The following is a 17151-nucleotide window of genomic DNA, read 5'->3' on the forward strand; positions in this document are numbered from 1 at the left end:
GTCATTCCTGTCCTTTGAACTCGCACAATTGATAATAAGTTTTCTTATTAATTCCGCCAGAGGGAGCAATTGTCGAAGTCGAGTGTCCGTTCATTCGAGTGAAATATTAAATAAATATTTCGCCTTACTGATTTTTGTAAATTTAACGTAAAAGATCTTTCGTAGGAGAAAATCCCTCGTACTTGTGGTGATGCTTTAAAAAAAATTCAATTCAGATTTAAACCGAGTGTGTTACGTAAACGGGTCAAATGAATTGGTCGTTTCGACAAGACACCGCGGAAGAAAATGCACCCCAACTGCACGCGCAGTAGATTGATTCCACGAACGACTATGATAATGAAGTGCGAAACACGTTCTGCGAAAGCCCCTTTCACTCCTCTTTAAGTACTCGGAATGTTAATTCTTTCTCTCTCTCAATCCGCTGAACCAACTTCAACCAATTTGCTGTTTCGTTAAAAAAAAGCTTTTGCAACTTGAGAAAGCAGTTAACAATTTGGAGGTTGAGTACTCAAATGAAAAGAGCTGAAGAACCGAACCCAGTCCATAAAACACGTCGCTGTTCAATCGAAAGGGAGTTCCTGTTTGAGGCATTCTTTTCTTGCTTTTTTTTTCCCCGAGGAATTCAACTGAGACGAAATTCGAAATCGAAGAAGAAATCTCGAAGCGCCGAGAATTTGAGTGCTTCTTTAAGAAACCTTTTTCCTGTCCTCGGTTGGCGATGCCACTCGACTGGGGACGAATACAGAACAAGGGAGTTTGCCTTCCTTAATCAACGATAAGGATTTTATGTCCGTAGATGTACGTGGCCAGATTGGCTGTTTGCACGACCTTTCCGCTCCAGTACGAGTAACTCACGTTTAGTAGAACAGTTCTGACGAAAGGTTCTTCCAACCCTAGACGGGTTTCAAACCCAGATCTTTCCGGTTTCGACTGGAAAGATCTGGGGCACCGACTAAACTCCGTGAAAAACGTACTCCACTAATTCTGATGTCACGTGATTGTACACAATCTCCCCCTTTTCAGGAAGCAGCTGCATATTTTCCTTTCACATGGAATACCCCTCCTCGACAAGAGAAAAACGAGCATTTCTTAAATGGTAAACACCTTAATTTGGGCTCGAAATTGTCTTTGTAAACCAAATGGCAAAAACCCGATTGTCTTCAGATTGTCAGTTAATGCAGATTTCTTAAAACAACACGAACTGCACGCCATGTAGTGGTAGCGACAGATCAGTGGAGCGAACAATTTGCTTTCCTCTCCCACCCACTTCGCGAGCAGGTGTCGGAGTAGGCTGCTCGCACCAACGCTACGATGCTTGAATGGACCTAGCAGACAGCAAAACGTGTTCGGGCAGGTGTGAGGTGCGCGCACACACACACACACACACACACACACACACAATAAGGTGTGGCCAATATTCAGTTGCCTTCGCAGGAGCTCTCACTTTCACGAGCGGACAATCTTCGTTATCAGTTCCGTTTAAATATTAAAACCGAAGGTGGGCCATTCAGACCTCAAAAATCAGACGCAAAACGATTTTTTTTTTCATGCGTAACATTCGCTGCTCTGCCAAGATGCAATGCCAGGACCCACCCCACATTGGAAGAAGATTTTATTTCGAGTGTCAGGATTCCAACATTTGGGTGGCCTTTCGTCAGCGGTCAAAGGCCGATTTAAATTTCGAGGAGCTCGCATTGCATCGACATTTTCTAGCAGTGAACTTTGATCTCCGCGATTGCCGAAACGAGAGAATACGAGAAGGGATCGCCATTCAGTTTCGCATTCATCTTCGCAGGGTGTCGCGAATTATAAAACAGAAAATTTAACGGGAGGGTGCAAGTTAGGGAAGTCTCGACCAACACGACTCGGATGACCTTTTCCTTCCAAAGCGACCCTGAAAAGAGATTTTTGCTTCCTGTTCGAAAGGGGTCACTTCTCCATTTCACTGACCTCGCGAACACAATTGTTTTGTTTCGACACCACTGCATGACAAAGATCAAGGGCGGTTTTTAGAAAATGGGAGCGATGTCGGGAAAAAAACATTTCGAATGTGGTCAATGTGGGGTGGGGGGGGGGGTCCGGACATTTCATCTTGGCAGAGCAGCGAATGTTACAGATGAAAACTCAAGGAAACCGAAAAAAAAAAAAAATGCAGCAGCAAATGACCTTAAATGTAATTCAACACACAATGCAGAGGTGGCGCAGGTCGAATTGTTTCCCGTTGATTTGTAGCGTCAACGTCGGAACACAAACCTCTTTCACGGTCTCTTGCATTTATTACTAACTCGCACGTGCTGTTGGCGTTTCAGCAAACCGCTTTTCACTGCGTCTGAGCAATTTCGTTTATTTCCAATAAAACTGAGCCCAAACCTCAAGGGACCACCCCTTTTACACGCCGGCTTATTTCTTTTCGGTGTGGCGCTGACTTGCGTGTTATCTGCTTCCATGTCCTCCGAAAGTTTATTCCACTGAACATCTTTCACTAAAATATCTTCTCAGCTCACCCTTATTCTGTAATTAAGGCTGTCCCCTAGTTCGCGATTCCCGTGAATTAATTCATTTAACGGCTTTATGGATTCTATTAATCCATTTGATGCTATTTAGGAGCATCGTTTTTATTACATCGCGTCTTTAATTTGGTATTAAAATCTCACCCTCTTTCTCTCCTACAATACAAAAAGATAGGACCGTTTTCTCTCTTTCCCACGCGAGAATGGTGCCGTTCTACTGGACTGTTCCATTCTTTAAAGAGGTTGTTGGTTGGAAAGTGATAGCAGATGGCGTAAGCGTGCGTTTCTTCTTAAAATCGCTGAAGCGAGGCATTTTCGCGTAGATAATAATTTGAGGATTAGTCACCTGTAATTCCAATGTGGCGAACCTTTGTCCAGACGTAATGATTAATGAAGTTTTTTTTTTTTGTTTTTTTTTTGGATGGGCCACTGCACGTTGACATTTCGATTGGTAGCCAAACCTGAAGTGCCAACAGCGTCCAAAACAAATTTATTTAAATTCACCAGGAAAACAGAGCACCATCACAAAACCTACAAGTAAATCAACGAGATACGAAAAACTCTCCTCTCTCATTAATAAGATCGCGTCCCATCCCAAAAAAATCCGGTTTTCGAATGATCTATCTATTAAATGACAATTTGAAAAGATCGTCGTCTCAGATTTCTACTCAAAGACTTGGATCGGAATTTCAACAGCTCAAATTCCGATCTTCATTATTTTTGGCATTTTTACGTTAATTCCACCAAAAATGTATGACGCATACAGAATCGTCTTAACAGTATTGAATGACCCTGGGCAAAGCAATGCACTAGGACCCCCACCCACCTACGGGAATAAAAATGTAAACGATCAATAAAATTAAGCCTGCAGATTTGTTGCTCCTCCTAACAAAATCGAACTTGCTGAAAAGCGAGGATTAACCAACACCAACTTTTGCAGAATTGAACTGGCTTAAATTCATTGGTCTTCAGGATGTCCAAGAGATCTCTCATGAACAATATGGCAGATGGGGCCCATGCCTTATGGACACCAATGCCCGCTCCACAGGAGCGAAGATGGGTCTTTCTCCAGGTTTCAATGAAAACCACAAAAATCGCTCTTAGCGTTGAAATTTATCTTCATGTGAAGTGCTTTGGGTTGGAGGTGCAACATCAGTACTGTGCTGCTTCCGCTTAAAAGTATTCCGATTGCCTTCGACATCTGTCTCGTATTTGGTAGAAACGTTGAGCCAAATCGCTAAATCTCTTTTCATGATGTGGGTTTGGGTTAACGTCACACACACGTGCCGAATGCTAATTGATTTTCGGCCAGTGCGATACTCCCATACAGTGAGGGAGTATCGCACTGGCCGAAGTTCATAACAAGTTGTGTGTTGTTCCCAATGGTCCTACCAAGATGCAACCGACGACGATGAGGTCGTATGATGTCATCTCCAAGCCATATGAGAGAACACTTCGTTCATCCTCGCTCTGAACGAATCTGATTTTTAAGACTCATTTCTCAGGGACTCGAGCTATTCAAATTAACTGCAGTGTTTAGTGAATGATGTTAGGATTCGTCTTTTTATTTATTTTTTTTATTGTTTTGAAGGTTTCGTGAACTCCACGAAGGAGTAATCGGCATCATTTGTGAAAGTGTCCCGACCAGGACAGCCAGTGACCCAAGATGCAGCTAACACACAATTTACACAAAATCATTTTAATAACTGGTTATCTTAATCTCTAACCAGGGATTAACAGGGGCATTTCTTTTCCGAAGTGTCTCTCTCATCAGCTCACAAACATTTCGGTGCTTCGGTTGCACGTCCCAAAGATTTTCTTCGTTTACGAGTTGTCTGAGAACGAATCCAACTTGCACACTTAAAGAAAGTGAAGTCCATTGTCAATGACGCACACAAAACTTCCCAACTTCATCGATGAGCACATGGTTCTGACATCAGGATGATTTGCAATGTTCATCATGGAAGCGGACGACGCCTCGTTCATCCTCGATGACCCTGGTTCAGCCACTTTTCACCATACCCATTCATCGCGGGTGTTTCGCATTAACTTATCGATTAGTTTCTCCAAACCCACAAAGATGTAATCAATCGATCACGTTGGGTGCTTGTAGTCAGCGAAGCTCAACCACGCGGCTAATTCGACAAAAGTGGAACTGAAATGCGTTTCATTTTCAGGGGGCCCATTCTGCTTTTGCTTTGTTTGGGAACAATCTTCCAAAAAAAAAAAAAAGATTTTGAACGTTTTCACGAAGCTCCGAAGCAGGATTTGCACACAACGCAGAGAAAACGCATCGTCCGAGTGAGAAATACTTCGAAAAAAAGCGGTCATAACCAAAAGGTGCCTTTCCCAGTCCCGTTCCAGTCATCATGACGTCTTTTTTTTAATACCGAAGCTTATGACTTCAACGCGTGTGTTGTGTTTGTAAAGCGGGCTTGTTCATCCGGCTGCAATGAAGAACAGCAGCGTTGTCCATTATTATGGTCGTTATCGCAATAGCCGAACCCAGAGCGTGGTTATCGCTCTCTGGAGTGGTTACGGACTGTACACATTTTTTTATTTTCGCCACTGCAATGGTTCGATCGAAAAATAAGTTTCGGTCAATATTCCGCTTTTTTTGTTTTATTTTATTTGTTTCTCCGCCTCAGCAACAGCGTCGATGGCAATGAAAGTCCTCATCTAAAGACAGTCGACGTCACACCTTTCCAGAGTTCGCGACCCGCATAATTCGCAGGCGTTCGTTTCGACTGTCCCCAATTGTTTTGCTGCATTTTACAAGCCGGTCAGGAACGGGTTGCTTGCGCCATTTCCTCCTTGCTCGTGCAGCAACTCGTTGCCGCATGCGCGAATGTTCAGGTGGAACGGGAACAAACCGAATCGTTGCTCAATGCCGCACACGCAAACGGCTGTTTAACGTAACAAGGTGACCTCTTTTTAGGAACGTAAATGCGCCGACAGGCTCGCTGCACCAGTGAATTCACTCCTACTTGCGGAACAGCGACGATTTTTTTTTTTTTTTTTTCCCCCACCGAGTGAAATGCGTCTTCGGAAACGCCACCACTCCTTAAGTGTTCGTTCTTGAATTCGGAACCGCACGGGGGAATGGGGGGGGGGGGATGTACTGGGAAGGCATTTCCGGTAGCGGTACAACTCTCACCTCCTTATCGTACGCTTTTTTGACCCAGATACAAGATCGGCGATTATCTGCTGTCGGTCTGGCGGAAGTGATTGCGAACGCTTAGATGAAGCGATTCGTTGTGTGCCACCGGGATGGGGTGGGAACGAGGTGCTTTGGTTGCCTATGCTGAGCACGAGGCGCTCTCCCCCCACACACACACCTCCCACTCCTTTCGGACGAGAACGAAAAGGAAATGACGTCACTTAAAGGAAAGCGTTGACAAGAAATTTAAGAAATGGCAGAAACAACCGCAGGAATTGCTATCGGAAGAACCCGAGGCGGTTGCGTCATCTCGAGAGAGAGAGATGGCGACGCAGTCTCAGTCACGTGAACGTATTTGCTGAATGAAGTCGACATCAATGAAATTAAAAAAAAAAAAAATCAAACGCATATTATTGGCTTCCTCGAAAATGCGATGGCGCATGAGCAGAAAGACATCCCGATGAATACTTCATGTGTTCTTAATCATCACGCGACATTATCTTCGGTTGTGCCTAATTATGGTAATTACAATCTAAAACCGCACGAGCTAATTACGCGTTATTTATTCAGCACCATCGAGAGAAAGAACGACTTTCACCCGTGACATACTCTGACAGACGAGTCGTCCCCAAAGAGCAAGGGGGCGCGCATCTCCATTAGTGCCTTTCGTAAACAACCTCCCAAAAACTCTCGCGAGAGGAACCTCTAATGAACAGCAGCGAATTATTAAACAGGCGGAAAATGCATTCGTTTTGTGGGTTGCTTTAATCAGGCAACAGCAGGCCGCTGTGTGCAGCCCCGTCGTTCACCTTCCAGCACGAGAAGGGATCTGTTCCAGAGGTTTACAAGGACCGATTGCGACGGCATTCAAGGTTTCACGCATCTGGACTTCCTGAAGTTCCTACCGTGTCAAAGTACGTGGGGGCTTTTGGAAGCCCTCACGTTTTTTCTCTCTTCTAACTGTGGTTGGACTAAAAGAGAAGTACGTCGCAACTGACGAGTACTTTTTATCTTTTTTGTACTCCGCTGAATCAGTAAGCGGGAAAAAAAACCAACCTCGAATGTACGGTCTTTTGAACAGCAGTAAGTGTTTGGCTAAACACTTCGTACGCGAGGTTAAACAGTAGCAACGCATGCGATCCACAGGATAAACATCAATAATCAGGGGGCCACTTTCACGTTAGTTGTTTCCATATATTAAAAGAAAAAAAAAAGTAGGGACTAACTGTTCATATTATTATTGCGCATATCCGTTCGTTAACTGATGCAGAAAAACCCAAGCTATTCGTCGTCCGTTTCGCTAATGGCACATCAAGATAATCGGCTATCGGTGAATGCTTATTTGCCTCCTCTCACCACCGGGGTTCCGACATGGGGCAGATTCGTGTCGAACTACGGCTCGGCTGTGTGGAGAAAAGAGTCACTTGTGCTCGATGTATGTTCGGCTATAAATCCTGGTCTTATCTGAAAGGCGACGAAGTTCGTGTAGAGGGCAGGGCAAGGAAACCTGGAATCGTACAAAGCTTCACGACCATTTAGAGACGGAACCATAGAATGTAAAAGATGATACCTCCATGGAGACCGAAGACTCATCGTGGCAGACTCAAACTATCCCATTAAGAAAGCACTCGCCCAAATGGCAGCCGATTCTGCTCTCTAAGCGATGGAAAGAGTTTGTGCGATGGTTTAAGCCGTTGACAGCGAGGGCAGAAGAGAGTGGACAGTTCGCGGTGTGGAGGAGGAAGTGAGGGGATGCATTTCGACACGAATGAGATAACATTAAGTATTACAGGATTTACTTATATCCTGTAATACTTAACATTTTCGCTTCTTTTAATTAAAGAAGTGTTGGTTACTCACTTCATTAATCGAGTGACAAATTTCAGTTTCGTTGCTTTTCAGCGTTTTTTATCCATTAGGCTTAAGCTCTTATTTCTTTGAAATCCAGATTCAGTAAAACCGTATCAATTTTGGTTTAAATCACTTGCATGGAGAAAACCAGAAAAATGAAGCTACTCTTGCGACTCCCCCCTCATCTTAACACCCTTTGGATAAACGTATCTTAAACGCTAAATATGACACGAGACATGCTCAAAAGACGCCTTCGAGTCCTGCACTTCCATGCTCGTTTCAAGATTGCTTTCACGACTCCTCGTTCTTTTCTGGCCGATGATAGATAGCATCCCCTCCGTCTCCAACCAACAGGCTGCGAACTCGAAGCAGGTTTCGGTGCGTTTGGATGACAAATGAATTTTATCGCTCGTCGAGAGACCGCTGCCTCGCTTAGTGAAGAGTCTTGAACATCTTCGGAGTATTCTGCTGCAAACACCCCTGATGATACCAAGTGAAACAGGGGTTTACGCGACTCGTGGACGAAATTCAAATGCAGCAGAAACTTTGGTTCACGATTAGAAATATAAGGCCTGTTGGCGCAAAATAGACGAAAAATAAATGGAGGCCTCAGTGGCGGACTAAAATCTTCAAGTCCTACTGTAGAGATCAAAGCACTTCAGGGTCTCTACTGGCGGCGCTGTCGTAGTTTTTCTTCAAAGAGAGAAAAGTCGACTGAAAGAACACAAAGAAAAGGACAAAGATTTTCACAAACAACCACGCTAGCAGTGGGATTCGAACCCGCGTTTATCCATTGTGAATCAGAAGCCAAAAAGTTTGCTTCGAGTCCTTCAGAAAGCAAATACACACTTTGATGATATTAATCACCCACGCACGACGCTGTTGTATTATCGGTCCCGACTCTTCCGGTGTGGGGTCATTATAAACAATTATTAAGAACAAGTTAATATTTCAAACTATTTTGACGATGAATTTTAGCAGCGATTTCACTTGCATAGCAACATCAAGGAGTCGCCCATTTCATCCCCTTTTGGGGCCGTTTTTTTTAGGAGATTTATTTTTAAGAAAAAAATACTGAGGAGGAATAAAAATTGTGGTGATCGGTTGAACGATGCGATCAAAATCGACGACTGCGGCATTTACATTCTCTTCCTCCCTCATAATCGCATCGGTTTTGATCCAGCTGAGCAGCCGCGACGAGGGGGACTTCTCGGCGAGACGAACAGCTGCACTCCAGATGTGAAAGGCCTTCTTTCGGCGCAGTCCGATGGGACGGATTCTTGAGAGCGTGAAAGAACTTCAGTTCTCATCGGACGATAACTTAAACGCTGTAGAAGTGTGTTCCAAATGCAGCCGAAATCAGTGGAAGGAGGCAACCTACGTTTACGTTAAGTTTCATTCGGAAACGTGGAAGAAAAAAAAAAACGAATTCCAAATTTTGTGGAAAATCAGTCGAAAGATGGCAGATACCCCTGTGATATTCAACTAAGCCGAATCCGATTAGCTGGTGACTGATTTTTTAGGCAAATGATTCGATTTTAGCCTCCTCTCTCTGAAGAGAATTTTGCTTACGCAGCATTTGAACAAAATCAAGTTTTCATTCGCAGCTTAACCGACAAGAAAATCGGAGATCGCAGTGACTTGTTTTTGATGTCAACCAGCTGGTGTGACACGTCAGAAGTCGTCTCTGGAAAAATGAAACAGAATTGGATTTAAAGCGGTCAAACAGACAACGGGATTTGGTTCTGTCCGTACAGTTCAAAAATCACGCGATCGAAATCCCCCCCCCCCCTTGATAGTATGTTTGATCCCATTAAAAGTCGGTCGAGAAAACTACTCGGAGTTCGTTCGCCCGCCCCCATTTTTATCATATTTTATTGCTCGAATGTCAGTTTCCACGGCATTCATCCCCCCCGCAGGTATTCCCTCTCCAATTATCTTAAGGCGAAGCACTAAAAGGGGATCGCTTGCAAAAGCGCTCGCAGATTAAATTCTGGAGGAAAGGGAGACTGTCGGCGCACGGGTTATTAAAGTAAGAGAGGTCATTTCTTGATTCCGAAAGGCACTCACTTCGTGTTACTTAAAGAGGGGTTGAAGCAAACGATGCTCTCTCGTGTAGCTGAAGGGCAGACGAGAGAATCACGGAAGGAAGATAAAGTCCATGCAGAATTCACTTTCGTTTCCTAACAGCGACAAGAAATAAAAGGTCACCCGTCTGCCGTTGGGCCATCGTCAATGTTAGACAGTGCATTCGCCTTACAATATGGCGAAAGTGCTGAACAACCAGTTCATGGATTTCCAGTAATGCACATACAGAGCCTCCGTAGCTCAGTCGGTATAGACGAAGCCCTTGATCGGAAAGACCTTTTATCTGGTCTCTTTCGACTAAGGGCGAGTTAGCCGGTCTCATACGGAGGTAGGGTTTTTTTCTCCCTCAGAACAGGCAAACCGGCCCACGAACACACACACATTTACAGTCATAAAATGTATACTTAATTCCTTCATTAGGAGGACTCAACCCGTCCTAAGGGAAGGGGGAGAATGGGGGAACCACACGAAATAAATCGCACGTGCATGGATTTCATCGTCAAGTGCGAGGTTTTCGCCCTGCTTATTGCTGATTTGAAGCGACTTTAAAATGTTCGGAGCATTTTCCCGAACTAGCTGACCCTTCCGCCTCCAGCATACTCTACCGTGACGTAGATGTGAAACCTCTTTGCGGATGGAGCGCCACAAACGAGCTGCTCCTGAACAGCTTCTACACCTAACGCTGCAACGAACGGCTACTAAACGATTCCGTAAATTTTATGGCAGTCGATTAAGAAGAACAACCACACGAACTCCCCGTGAGGAAGGAAAAACATCACTCAACGGTTACTGCATTTAGTTCGTGCTAAACACCGGAAGAAGAAGAGACTGTCGGAGAAACTGAATCCGATTTTTCATAAGCCAAGTTGCTGTTCTTCTGTTCAGCAGCACAATCCGAACATGCAGTTCGGAGGAGTGCGTTGGGTTCATTTTATGCAATTCGACCAATTTAAGCTTGAACTGCATGCACTCAACTCCCCAAACATCTCATCGAAATTTACTTCGCCCTGTGACATACGAACTGGTTCTCCTTGGCGTTTATGCGAAACACACCAAGAATGACGAGCAGTGTGGAGAGCACCAAAGAAAAAGTCGTTAAATGCGAATGTTGTGGATGGAATTTCTTAAGATCACAAGATGCGGCTGAATTATGTCTGTCAGCTGCGTGTACTCTTCTGGCCAGTTTGTCTGTCTTACGGAATGTAAAAAACGCTGGTTTCCAGGAGAAAAAGATATTGGCAACCCCCCCCCCCAACTCAAAGTTGAAGTGCCCCGATAAACATCCATTTCTTTTTGCAGAGCACTTTTTGACTGAGCTACGAATGCTTCTTACGGATAAGGACGAGAGAGGAGGAGGAGCAGAAACGCATTTGAGAATATTCGGGGACCGTCTGCAAAGTGGTGACTTTATGAGGCGCGTTTCCAAGTTGAGAAACCGAAACGTGGGTGTGAGAAAAGGAGTTGTTCTTTCGCGTACATTTTCTATCGAGAATGCGATGAGATCGGATTTCAAATATTCGGAGACAGAGGAGGCAAGAACGTTGAACGACTTCCCCACTTCCGTCCACACAGGGGAGTTTAATCCATCCTCCTGACGATTTTATTCTATCGAACTCTTCTCAATCACACGCACTATTAATTCGCAGTTCTTGACGCGTCGAGTGCTTTTACCGGTTTAAACGCCGATTCCCCAAATGGTTCAGTCTTTTAATTCTCTTTGTGGCATCGAAGCACAAGTGACCGTTTTCAACAGAAACGTTGACCAGGCTCAGCTGACGTCTTTGGAGAAAAACAAAGACGAAGGTTCCTCTTATAAAATTCTCGAGAAACTGAACGCTGGAGGAAAAGAAATCAAAAAGCATAGAAGTGTCTTCCAGCTCTCGCCAAGGTCACGTGGAATGCGAAACACAAGTTGCACGACCAAACTCTGCGTTTCAAGTACAGAAAAAGAAGCATCGAAAAGCAACTGACGAAAGACAGAAAGAAAAGGTTCATCGATTCCTTCTGTCCCTACAAGGGAATTCATTAATCCCTCCCCTTGGTGTCGTGCCGATTTTATTCCTCAGTTTTAGGTCAATTAGAATGGCAATAGAAGTAAACGATGGTCAAGCCGTCAGGTCGATGTGCGTGGGTGGGTGCAGGTCTCCGGATTGAACAATCACGTTAGCCCGAGTCGTGAGGGTGGCAAAGTTTCATTGACCTGTTTTCCGGTTAATCCTCAATGAGAGACGACCTTAAGGAAGTGGGACACACCTCCATGAGCGAGTGGACGCTCCGCCTTGGTTTGAAGGGAACTCAAAGAAAATCGCTTCGTGTGGAGGTTCAGTTCCTTGTCTGGAAAAACTGCATTCGACTCGATTAAGAAGAATTCCCTTCTTTCGGGGAGTATTTTCACGTTGGTGCGGTTGTGTCGAATTCGGACAGGAAGACCACGAATTTAAGAGGAATTCAATACGGCGATGAACGCTGGGTGGGATTTCTGCAGACTTGAATTTATTTCGTTCTGCAACCAGCACAGAAGCTTTGATTATTTCTGTTAAGGATGTGCAACCCCCCCCAAGTCTTGCCTTCGTTGAGTCCACTCCAACTTCTTCGGTGCTCCTCAGAGCGGCCTTTCGCAGTAGGATCGCCTCCTCTCAGTGCCGGATGTTAATTCTCCCACTACAAGAATTAAACGCCGAGATTAGCTCACTCCGTTTCGATTCTTCTCAACACTTCCACGCAGGTTACGACCACACAGTCAAACAATTCACTGGGACGAAGTGCGCGTTTATTTTCTGAGAGACAAAAAAAAAAATCCCCCTTTCGATTGAATGTTTGTGTGCTCGCACTAAAAAGCAACACAAGATAGGGTTGGGTTCGTGCGAGCTTATTATAACATACTTGATTAGCCACTTCCGCCTCGACCTTGTTCCCTTATCACTCTGCTTCCGGTGCTTGCCACAGTATGCGCGATGTGGTATTAGACGAGCCCTTCTTGTTTCTTCCGTTGCTACGCGTACTCAGAACGAAGTGTAAAAATAGGGACCGCAACGCAACACATTGGTCGGTTCGATTTACAACCGCTAATTCGTGTGGGAAAGAAGATGAAGAAACAAAACTACGCGATGCTGAAGTACATTCAAGAAATGCTTCAAAATATGCGCGTTCTCAGAAGACCAATCCTTATCTTATTGAAAGGTCCTCGGGTCAATTAAAGAAATATACCACGAAGCGCACGCACAACCTAAGTGACTGATTCAAACTGTTCTCCTGATTGCTGATGATCAGCGCAACTGTGGCCACGAAAAACGAGAAATTGGATTTTGAGTCGAAGAAGCCCATTTGGGGTCGCCAACTGCAAAAGTCCCAATGGGGAGAGATGGTTTGAGAACAGTCGAGCAATTGTTTTGCCACCTTGAAACCAACCGATCTCATTGAGCACCCCCATCTGCTACAAAAATCAGCCATCGCTCCAGTCTTTCGAATTTGAGGAGGAACAACATCTTGAATAACCTAGTCAGAAGAAGGATATCCACTGAAAGCTCTGGCATGGGGGATCCTTCCAGTAAATGTGAACAAATAACAAATGGAGGCTCCCCCCCCTCTGCTACTTTTGTTATGGCCCCGATGCAGTCTAGTTTGCCTCTTTCTGCTGACGAGTGAAGGCGTTTATGCAATAACTTGCGAGTGCCGTTTCTCACACAACAGGTTGGATTTCTTCCATTTCGTCCTCCTGCAGCAAGCAACAACCAGAAAGTTCTATTGCTTTCCAGGAATAATCCTTATAATCAACAGAATAAAATATCACATGCAGAAGGCAAGGGCAAAAAGTACGCCAGCGGCATCATCGTCCAACATGTTTGCCTTACATCACATCATTTTGTACCCTTGAGGAACGCAACCATAAAGTTGTGCCTCCTTATGTTTGGAACCCTTTTCTGCAGCTCAAGTAGCATCGCATCATTTCTGGTTCTTAATGCCAAAAGATTTTAATTCGGTTTCCCAGCATTTCAATATTTTTTATGTCATCCTTTTGTTGGACTAACTGATGAAACGCAGACCAACAAGTCATCCAGGAAATGGGCAGTCACCTTCGGATCACTTCGAACTGGGATTACCGCTGACTCCCATCTGATGGCGTCTTCCAAAGTGAAATGAAATACCCTGTGAATCACATGGCGTTGATCTAAAAGAGATCAAATTGAGCCAAGACCTTCCCCCACCCCTTTCTCCTACAGGTCCTCTACGTTTCTTCTCCCTGTTAGGCTATTTCGCTTGCTCGACCTGGGACCCGAAAGTAGACAGACTGTTTCTCCTTCGCTTTTTTCGCAAACCATTTCAGGAGGATAGAAGGGTCAAAGAACTTCTGGGAAAGAACTTCTACCTAAGCAGAAAGTAAGCCTTCTACAAGTGGCTGAAGAAATTAAAGTCGATGGCACATAAGAAACGTCTAAAATACTGACATAAGCCAACGCTTATTGAGAAGACTCATCTTGCCGACAAAAGAAGATTCCACACGGCTTCCAGAGTTGCGAGGGGTAGATCTCCCGAAGACGAGCCTTCGTCGACAACGACGTGCACATCACCTAGCGTGGACCAGGGAAGCATCCAGAATCTGGAGACGAGTCTTGTGTCCCCTTCCAGTCTGGCTGACACGTGGCTGGAAATCGCATAGAAGTTTGGTCCTTTGGACTTAACTCGGAGGCAACTAAGGCTATGCCATACCAATATTACTGGTCCCGTTGGTCGCATGTGTTCCTGTGTCGGTTTTAAGGAAGGAAACCTCCCCTCACACACACAACATATGAGATTGGCTAACTCGCCTTCAGTTTTGGCGAGTTTGGGGATTGTGGTAGAAAGCGAATTTGGTTCTTGTAGTGCCGATTCTTGCACTGATGATCTGTATGTGGGAATTAACGTCCCCCCCCACCCACCTTTCCTTCTTCAAACGGGATGGGGAGGAGAAGTAAAGTATTCTCTTCGTACCACGCATCGCATTACTGGGTTGTACTGATCGTTGTTGTTAAAGATGTATTTCATGAGGTTTTCGCAATACAAAAACTCTGCACGCTCACATCGATGAAGCACGCGATTCCTTCATTTAAATGTTCGGCAGAGCAGTCACCCTTTCTCTAGAGGGGACCCGAACCCATGATTGCCTACGGATGGATGGTCTCAGTGCCATCCCTTTAATGAGATCGTATCTTAATGGGCACGATCGAATTAAGGGGGTGCCAAGCAGATTGTTTTGTCCTTAGAAAGCGAGCCGTGAAAACTTATGAGGCCCAAATCATTTTCGTGGAATGAAACTCAAAAGATTATTTTGAGGACCGCAGCAGCTGCTCCGATAAACTGTGCGTGTGTTATGCTGACAGTAATCCAATCGTCTACTGCTACTCGAACAACGCATGAGGCCGTTTGTATGAACGATATTATTGGATCCTGGAAGGGTCCTCTCTCTCGCGCTGCCTGCCTAAAAAGATGCATTCATTGCAGGGTTGGGTTCTGTTTGAATCTAGCGAGACGTTTACCGACAGGATACGAATCGAATCTCTGGCTTGGAATTCTGTTCTTATTAATGATGCGATGTTGTCCGCCTACGAAGAGGTTGGCACGAGATGATCTTAAGGAAACGCACACACGTAAACCAACAGTTATTCCTTTGAGGGCAGAAGCCCGTATTCACGAGGGTGCTAGTAAAGAACACTTTGCTCTGATGTCATTTAAGGCTTCCGCAGATCGAGAAATTCTGATGAAAAGCACAACGCCCCTTGCTCGGGGGGGGGGGACTTACATTGATCGACGCTGAGAAACGTTTTTATTGCTAGTTTGGAACCCGAAGGAGCAGCTTGAAACACGTGAACACCAACATTTCGTAGACACGCACTTCATTTCACTTACGATGCTGACCTACAAATTCAAAGCGCGAAGAACACGTGAAAAATTCTCGCCACGGGATTTGTGTTAAGGGAGTCCGCGCAAAAAAGCAGCTTTTTATATTCTCCATCGACTATGAAAAAAAGTAGCATTCGGTGGGTCACTGCAGACAAGAGAGAGAAAGCGTCAAATTAGACATTTGTTCAGAACTTTCTGACAAAATTCGAAATTTGTTGAGTGATCAAAATTACACCAAAATATCAAAACCTTGAAGATGATTAAGTAAAGAAATGCATAAAATTATTAAAAAGCTCAGGTTCATTAATACGAATTTCTTGTCCTCAATCTGGATCGAATTGAGGAACGAAAAAGTAAGGCATCAGAAAAGTACTGCGTCACGTAACATCCACGTGCCATTTAGGTTTCAAGATAATAATAAGAAAATGCTCCAAACGGATCCATCCTAAGAAAACACTTGGCAGGTTGATCGCAAAAATATTTTTTAATTCTTGGTCGTTCTACGGAAACACGTCCGGTGGGTGCACGCACCAAGTGCGAGTGGATTTTAAGCCGCAAAACAAAATTAAGGTGAACGTTGCGAAGCGCCCCCTTGCAGTTTGTTGCGCGAATATGGGCACAATTTTAAAACGTGAAACAATCGGCAGAACATCTTTCGGGTGCTCGTTCAGGGTGGCGAGCGACGTCGCCTTCCGAAACAAAACAGACGACCAAATGGAAAACTCGCGGTTCTGTTCGTCACAAAACGTTTCTTGCGCGTTCCGCTTTCGGTCCTCGGAGAAAGGGCGGAAAGAAACGAAGCCGCACGCACCACCTACACCGGCGATCACGTGGCTACCTGCGAAGAACGCGTTCGTCATGCTCAAATGCAAAGCGGCCCTCCCGGCGAAGCCCGAGCCAGGGGCGTAGCACGTGCGAAGAGCAGAAAGGGGATACTTACATGACTTCGAATTCCTATCGGAAATCCACGCACTGACCTCCTCGGAGAACGAACGGACACATCACTGCAGTCGACATCGCCGTAGTACTCGCCACATCCACACGCAAATGCTGGCACGACGCGAGCCCAACCACACCTGCTGGCACCGAACACTGCACTACACTACACAACACACGCGCGCGCGCGAACCACCGCCCGACAATCCTGTACCCTCACTCGTGTTTCCCACCGACTGCAGCTGGCCGATCACGCCGATAACGTTTTGTGTGGGAACGGCGACGTTGCTGCCACCTAGACGAGGGAAAGTTCGCCGCTGCTACCGACAGGCACAACGCGACAAACGAAGGTTGATTGGCGGGATTAAAATGGCCGTGAAGGTCTCTCAGCCGACTTCGATGACCTCATCGTAGTATCTGAAGATGAAATCCCCCCCCCTCACCCCCATTCGAATGCTTGAACAAAACAATTCCCCCCCCCACTCCAGTTAATTGCAACAAGTGAATAAGCTTCCCCTTAACGACGGGGCTCAGCGAATTTGCTTCGCAGTTTATCTCAACGAATAAAAGTGCGCTCGGAAAAGAAGGCTTCGTTGGTACCAGTGAAGGGCTCGAACTCCTTTTGGCCGAGATCCGACTCGAAAGAAAAACTGCTAATGCTCAGTCGATCATCAGCAATGTGTGGACGATTTCCCTTCGCAATCCTCGCACTTGACTGCGACGGAAGAC

General features: G+C 45.3%; 1 protein-coding gene across 2 annotated transcripts in view; it reads right to left on the reverse strand.

Moving 5' to 3' along the window:
* The window catches only part of LOC150100527 (uncharacterized), a 551917-nt gene extending 535290 nt beyond the window's left edge, over positions 1 to 16627 (reverse strand). For both annotated transcript variants that reach the window (XM_090402464.1, XM_090402463.1), the window contains exon 1: positions 16427 to 16627. In XM_090402464.1, coding sequence (XP_090258590.1) covers positions 16427 to 16428 — 2 coding nt within the window. In that variant the 5' untranslated portion in view covers positions 16429 to 16627. The remainder of the gene's footprint in view (positions 1 to 16426) is intronic.
* Positions 16628 to 17151: the final 524 nt, after the last annotated feature.

The sequence above is a fragment of the Typopeltis vanoorti genome, chromosome 13, assembly GCF_054136105.1.
Source record: "Typopeltis vanoorti isolate ZY-2024b chromosome 13, IOZ_Tvanoo_1.0, whole genome shotgun sequence".
Lineage (NCBI taxonomy): Eukaryota > Metazoa > Arthropoda > Arachnida > Uropygi > Thelyphonidae > Typopeltis > Typopeltis vanoorti.